The sequence below is a fragment of the Populus euphratica genome, unplaced genomic scaffold (genome assembly GCF_000495115.2).
Source record: "Populus euphratica unplaced genomic scaffold, PopEup_1.0 scaffold66.1, whole genome shotgun sequence".
NCBI classification, from domain to species: domain Eukaryota; kingdom Viridiplantae; phylum Streptophyta; class Magnoliopsida; order Malpighiales; family Salicaceae; genus Populus; species Populus euphratica.
In genome coordinates, this window is record NW_011499944.1 from 728,717 (window position 1) to 736,013 (window position 7,297).

The 7,297-nt window shown below is 35.1% G+C and overlaps 2 protein-coding genes across 2 annotated transcripts; both read right to left on the reverse strand.

Moving 5' to 3' along the window:
• Nucleotides 1-362: 362 nt before the first annotated feature.
• LOC105137369 (putative SWI/SNF-related matrix-associated actin-dependent regulator of chromatin subfamily A member 3-like 1) lies at nt 363-2,363 on the reverse strand. Its single transcript, XM_011043098.1, has 3 exons — nt 1,835-2,363; nt 1,369-1,660; nt 363-1,177 (listed from the first exon to the last, which is right to left on the reverse strand). Exons 1-3 carry the CDS (start codon nt 2,339-2,341, stop codon nt 378-380), a joined length of 1,599 nt encoding a protein of 532 aa, XP_011041400.1. The 5' UTR covers nt 2,342-2,363; the 3' UTR covers nt 363-377.
• A 120-nt stretch (nt 2,364-2,483) lies between these two features.
• LOC105137391 (putative SWI/SNF-related matrix-associated actin-dependent regulator of chromatin subfamily A member 3-like 1) lies at nt 2,484-3,382 on the reverse strand. The gene is made up of 2 exons (XM_011043116.1): nt 2,542-3,382; nt 2,484-2,500 (listed from the first exon to the last, which is right to left on the reverse strand). The coding sequence occupies exons 1-2, from the start codon at nt 3,380-3,382 to the stop codon at nt 2,484-2,486; spliced, it is 858 nt and encodes a 285-aa protein (XP_011041418.1).
• Nucleotides 3,383-7,297: the final 3,915 nt, after the last annotated feature.

Here is a 7,297-nt window from a genome sequence, read left to right on the forward strand (position 1 = left end):
CTGTTTGATCCTGGACTAGATATTTTCTAAAATATAATGTTTCAGAAGATCTTGGCTTAGTCCACCACCTGTAACACATGCTGAACCAGCAAGTTCAGAAATTGCCTGTGAGCATTTATCTTGGCTTAGTCCACCACCTGTACATCATGAAATTTTGCCCAAAGGGGCTCATCATAGCAAGATTCACATAAGAGTAGCATGTCCTCTCGCATAAGGATTGGAAACGAATTTTTCTTCTTCTTTTTTAGTGCTAACTGATAGAGAATTCAAATTAAGATGCAGGAAAAAACAGATGGATTGCTATATGTTCATTACAAACTGCAGATGGGATTGCTACATGTCCTTGGAAGAATCATGAAACAAAGATCAAGGCATGCTCACCAGAAGAAGAGGCGACAAAGATCATCTATGCTAGCCTCGTGTTGTTCATGTGGCCGTTTCCTTCCAAAAGCTTCATTCGCTGATTTCTTCCTTTCCTGCATCTCCAATATCCTTTCTTCAATGCTATTTTTAGCAATCAATCTAACAATTCTTACATTCTCCTTCTGTCCGTATTGATGAACACGGTTTATTGCCTGTTCCTCAGCCGCTGAATTCCACCATGGCTCCAACAAGTAGACTTTGGAAGCAGCTGTGAGGTTTATGCCGGTTCCTGAAGTCTTGAGACTCGCAAGCAGAACCGTGTCTGCTCCTGCTGATCCAAATTCCTTGATTATTTCAGCTTGCCTTATTTCATCTGTTGATGCATCCAACCGCAATGTATTGAAGCCAGCATCTTTCAGTGCCTCTTCCATTAGTGCCAACATCTTATCAAACAGTGAAAAAACTACTGATTTACTGACCGAGTTTACAACCCTAGATTCCTTCAAGAGTTTTATGAGAGCTGAGACTTTGGAAGGGGTTGTTCTTGACAATTTTTCAGGGTTTTCAGGATTGGAAGATTCTGGAGGGGCTGAGAACAGGTCAGGTAGAGAAAGAGGACGCCGACAATTTGGGCAGGTTTGTCTGGTTTCTTTGTGTTGCAGGTGCTGGCAAATGCATTTTTTGCAAAATATATGCTCACAGATTGTGATTGTAGCATCAGTTGGTGGATCAAGGCAAACCGTACAGACAATATCTTCACCATCTTGAAGCCCATCGATCATCTTTCGAAGCAATTCCGGATGTTTGGATGCATCTGCTTGGAAACAAGGTCAAATGGTAAGCACGCTATAATCATACTGTCAGGGAAAAAATGTAGCAAGAACTTCCACAATTTGAAATAACTGCAGAAGTTTTGTGTTTAAGAGTACTCTTTGGTGCTCTAAGCAATTGAAATTGCAAAAACCAAATTGAACAAAAATATGAACAGGCAGGACTCTCCAATACCTCCAATATTGTCAGAAGGGAGCAATGATCTGAGATCCATAGAGCACAAGGCCGAATCATTACATAACTGGCGAAGCTGTATAACTGAAAAAAGCACACATACGTAGTGGCTGTGTAGAATATCAGCGGTAATAAAACATCCAATAACATCCTTGGAATCTGCTTCCATCTGATCATACAGTTCACGTTCTTCTCCAGAAAGTTCAAAGGAAACTGTCTCTACAGTTTTAGATGGCAATCCAACTAAAACCTTGTCTTTTATTCTCCTCAAAGAAATGGTTGTCATTAATTCCTGAAATTTTTTAAAGAAAATCACAAAAAAACATTCAGTGGAGGGGGACAAGAGATCTGCATACTGTAATCCTAAATATTACAGATTGCACCTGTCAATTCGATTTTCAATACCTTAGGTGGACATAACATTTCACAGTAGAGAAATTCATTATAATCAGTAGCATGGGATTACCTGCAGCCGGGAGAACCCTTTCTCATCTCCATTACCAAGTGGTTTCTGAAACAGTCGTTGCCAGTAGCATTCTGTGGAGAGTGGTTCTAACCGGAAAAAGACCATCAGGGAAAATAAGTCGAAAGATCCATTCTGGATGGGTGCTCCTGTAACAGCCCACCTCCTCCTAGCGGTCAATTTACTAAAATCCCGAATCTGCTTTGCATTTGCATTCTTAATCACGTGAGCCTCATCCAAAATGACTCGCCACCACTCGATATTCATCAAAGGGCACCGTGTGGGTTCACAGCCTTCAGCAACCAAGGTACTATATGTGGTCAACACTATATCATATTTCTTAAGCTCCTCAACATCCTTCGTCCTACTGTCCCCATAATACTTGTATAGCTTGAGTGATCCTTTTTGAGTGTGCTCCTGCAGTTGGTTTTCCCATGTCGAACACACAGCTGAAGGGCACACAACTAGTGTTTGCTTAGCAACCAAAGCGATAGAAGACTCATCAGCCATGCGCAAAGAATTTTCTTTTATATTTCTATCCAAAAAGTCACGCATGTTTTGTTCTCCAGTACCCTTTTCACTCACCATGCCTCCCCCCTTCCTCTTCTTCCCACTAGAAACATACAATACCCTGTCCTCCTCTCCTGTTCCTTCAGTAACATTGCCAACCTTATCAAAAGCAATCAAAGAAAGCAAAGTCAGAGTCTTACCTGATCCATAATCATCAGAAAAAATCCCACCATGCAATGGCTCTGGTCTCCTATCCGTTTGATGCCTTGTCAAAACATTCAGATACGACCCATCTTTCACCTCCCAAAAAGGGGGCAACTCATCAGACTTCTCTTTATTTACCAACCACCATAGGCCCTCCTTTTGATGATCAAGAAGTTTAGCTTTAATCACATTCTCTGGTGGTTCCAAACTCCCCAGTTTCTCTATCCTACCCTTTTCTTGACCCCCCATACCCTCATATGACCTGAGACTTGTACCAGGTTGATCACATAAACGCAACCCGTGTTGTAAAATCCAATCTTTAGCATTCTGTACAACCGCTGACTCCGCAAAAATTGTAACTACACAGGGAATAGACGTATCATATTTAAATCTTGAACAAATCACCTCACCTTCAAGATTAATTTTTAGAATATCAATTAAAGGAGATAACACCATAGCAACAGAAGTACAAAGGTAGCCCACTTCTCTAGAACTAGAATTTAAAACCTTTATAGCATTCTTATCAGAAGGGCATTGTTGATAACGTACAAATTCAAGCAATTCATGCTCATTGAATTTTGCACCACTGTGGCCTACAATAGTGGTGGTAAAAGAACCAACAAGGGTGGTTTCAGTCAGGACTGGTTGTGAACCAAAAGATAGCCAATCTTGAAAAGTAGATGGATCTCTCCAGGCATCAAGACTCATGGCAAGTAGTCTTGGTATTGGATCTTCTAGACCTTCTAGAGATTCTTCTTGTGAAGAAACCTGACCATCATCAGAAGTAGATGAAAGTACCGGGCTTTGGTGACCTTGTTGAACTTCTTCTTCTTCCATTAGAGAAAATGAAAGAAAGATCCTGCCTTTTCTTGTTTCTTTCTTCAGTCAGTGACCGCAAATGAGAGAGAGATAGGTTTTTTTGTTTTGTTTTTGTGTGTTTTGAGAATTGAAGGTAGCTGGTAGAGCCGTTATATTTGGTTGAAAAGCGCGGGATTGGAAGCGAGTTAGTTAGTGACGGTTAATAAAGTATAGTATAGTGCAGGATTTGATAATAGATACGATAGAAATCTGTTGTTGTTGTTTATTTTTTTAAATTATTATTATTATTATTATTATTATACATCAAGTCTTTTTCTTCTTCGCATTATACGTAGAGCTCAAGCCCTATTAAAAAAAGTTAGACTCTTAAAGAAAAATCAGTCAATTCCCTATGAGATATAATGGTTTTACCATCATTAAACTTTACTTCAAGACAAAATGCATATAAAAGAAAAAATCATGGGTAGGAAGCAAAAACTCTTGGAATTATTATTTTATACATTGAAAGAATTCATTATAGAAAATGGAAAAAATAACTTTAAAATTAATTATATTATAAGTGAGGCATTTTCCTTTCGCATTTTACCCAGATTTTTGTTGGCAATAGCAGTATCATCGATACCCGCCTGGTATCTTTTTTATTAGCTAAAGCTTGCTTTAACCTCGTTTTGCTTTTGGCATTGAAAGCTCTCTACTTCCTCGTTTTCTTTGAAAACAAATATAGAGACCAGCGAGGATTGCGAAAGGTGACCCAGTTTCACCATTTTTTTTTAACATAGTACGTGGTAGAGGGCCTGTGTATCTACATCTGGTTATTTCAGAGGAATTGAATATGATAATGGTGAGTTTCTTAGTCATTTTCAGTATACAGATGATGCACTGGTTTTTGTACCTAATAATTATAACTTATTAACTGATGCAAAGAGGATTTTGAGATGGTTTCGGCTAGCCCTAGGATTACGAGTGAACTTTCACAAGAGTCCATTGATAGGAATTAATTATTTGGATGATGATTTTATAGATGGTAAGACAGGTTCAATCTACTGTAGACGGTACTCCCTTCCTATCAAGTATTTAGGTTTTTCATTGGGAGCTAACCCTGAAAGGATATACGGTACTCCCTTCCTATCAAGTATTTAGGTTAGGGACGGTTATGAAGGCCTGGTGATCAAAGCATGGGAGGACAATATAACCAAGAAGTATCGATCTAGTTATGAGAGTGGCCTCCCTGCTTTTACTCCTTCCTTTATCCAACACATGGTAAGGGATTTCTTGTCACGATCTAAATGTTAGGTACATGATTGATCGGCAATGCAGAATGTTAAGTTTCAAAATAAATATATAAAAGGATAAAATTATTTAAAAATACACATTAATATTTTATAATTTTTTAAAATATTATATTATTCAAAACTAATAAAACTAAATAATAGTTCAAAACTTCTTGTCGGTAATTAAAAAAAAAAAAATAATCTATAATAATTATTATATTGTCAAAATCTAAATTTAATTAAAATATGATAATAGTGAAGTTTCTAAAGAATTAAATCAAAACTAAAAAGAAAGCATCGCAAAACAAGCAAGACATACCGATAAAAACTGAAAAAGTAGAAACACTCAACAAAATTTACTTGCTAACAAAAACTAAAAACTCAAAATAATATTAAAAATAAGAGGTAGGTTCATCCAACTCAGTGAGAGAAGAACATTTAATATACATTTTAGATATTAATAGTTTGCAAGTCGATTTATCTTGATATATATATACATACTAAACATATTATCATAAAACAATGGAATACATGTCAAAAATCAGATGACACCCAAAGGTAATTAGATGATACCCGAAGGCATAATTTTAAAACTCGACTCGGTCCAAGGCCTGGGTTCTAGGTTTTGACTGGATAACCGGGTTTTAATCTGGTCACTGAGTCGCCCAGGTCAATTCCTTTTTTTTTTTTAAATCAAAACAATGTCATTTTAGTAAAAAAAAAATCAACAAGTTGCAATCGAGTTTTTGACTTGGTTTTGCTTGGTCAACCCGCCAAGTCAGCTGGGTCATACTAGGTTTTTGCTTTCCCTATTTTTTTCAACCCGACTTGATTCCAACCCCAAGTTGACCCATTGGACTGGACCGAGTTTTAAAACTATGCCTGAAGGTGACTAATGTGGGAGGATCAGTCGCCATTGTCAAGTGCCTCTCTCACAAATAGATATACAGAATACTATGTGTACATAGACTAACTACTCTCCGTTAGCATGAAGTTACTAACAAGTCTTATATCAAGGCATAACAAATATTAACATAATTATTAAAATAATGTATATCATATCGTCTTTAAATTGGTTCAATAGAATGCGAGTGCGAATTCAAGAATAGATAGGCACTCAAAAAATAAAGCAAAAAATATAAATATTTAAGAAATTAACTAGTCGTACTTATTATATAATCAATATCCATATTGATTTATATTACATGCATATTAAAGATTATCTCACTCATCTAGAAAAAAAAATATAATAGTAAAAGGAATTTTACATAAAAGATACTAAAAATCCTATTAAGGATCATTAGAAGTACCTTCAATGAATATACAAAATATATTAAGTCTAGGGATTGAAATGATAATTTTTAGAAATCAGGAATCAAAACATAATTTTACTAGAATTGGATGACCAAACTATAAATATCAGAATTACATAACCATACTAAAATTTCACCCATGATCCATCTTCAATTATTTCTAGAATCTCAATTTACATTCTAGGGATCAAATTGTAATTTTTTCAAAGTTCAGGGACTCAACTGTAAATCCCTAAAATGGAGGGATTAAACTGAAAATTATACAAATCAATTATCAAACTAAGATTCAAAATCCTTAACCTCAAAAGAATACTGCCCAGAATTCTAAAATACATTTTAGGGGTCAAATTAGAATTTTTCAAAGTTTAGGGACTAAAATGTAATTTTTATAAATCACGGATCAAAATAAAATTTCATCACCTTCAACCTTAACATCATTCTGTCCAGATTTCCCAGCAAAGTTTAAAAATTTTTCTTAATCCATAACAAATCAATTAACAAATTTTCTAATAACATACCCAAAATCAATCACTTAACTTATAATAATCATGAATCAATCTTAACAATATAAACTTTAAATTTTTATAGATCCTAATCTCTTCTTTATTTCTTCTATAAAAAAATTATAATTGAAAGTAATATGAAAGGGAATTACTCGCTACTTTCACTTTTCTTAAACCTAAAAACTTGATATCAAAAACTGAAATTCTTGATTTGATGTAAGGAGGGTTATAATAGCCATAAGAATTAGAAGAGAGAAAAGTAATTCTTCTATAATTTTTCTTTATATACTTAGATTAACTTAGGTTAGGTTTGAGTTGACTTGAACTTAAGTTTTGATCAAAAGTTTAGATTTTACATTACCCTATCATCTTGAACCAATTTCATCAGCTCTAAAAAAAAGTAGTCATTTCATAATGGGTAATTAGAAAAATATTTGTTTTTGGACTAATCATTGGTTAGTAAATGGAACCTTAAAGCATCAATTCTCTTGATTATATGCTCGTGCATCAAAGCCATCAGCTAGGATTGAAGAAATGAGATCTTAGAATTATAATCCTCGGTCGTGAAATAATACATATGTCACGACCCGAATCTCGGGTCCATGACCGGCAACGCAGGAGTAGTGTCGAAAGGACACCCCACCTACACTAAGCCTCAAAACAGACATATCAAAAGAACAAGATATTCCAAAATACGCAGCATTTCATAATCTTGAGAAATATTATATTACTCAAAGCTGATGAAATCAAAGGATAGTCAAAACTCTTCATCAGTAATTAAAACAAAATAATAATTCATAATACTCATTACATTGTCAAAATCCAAACTTAATTAAAACAGAGTAA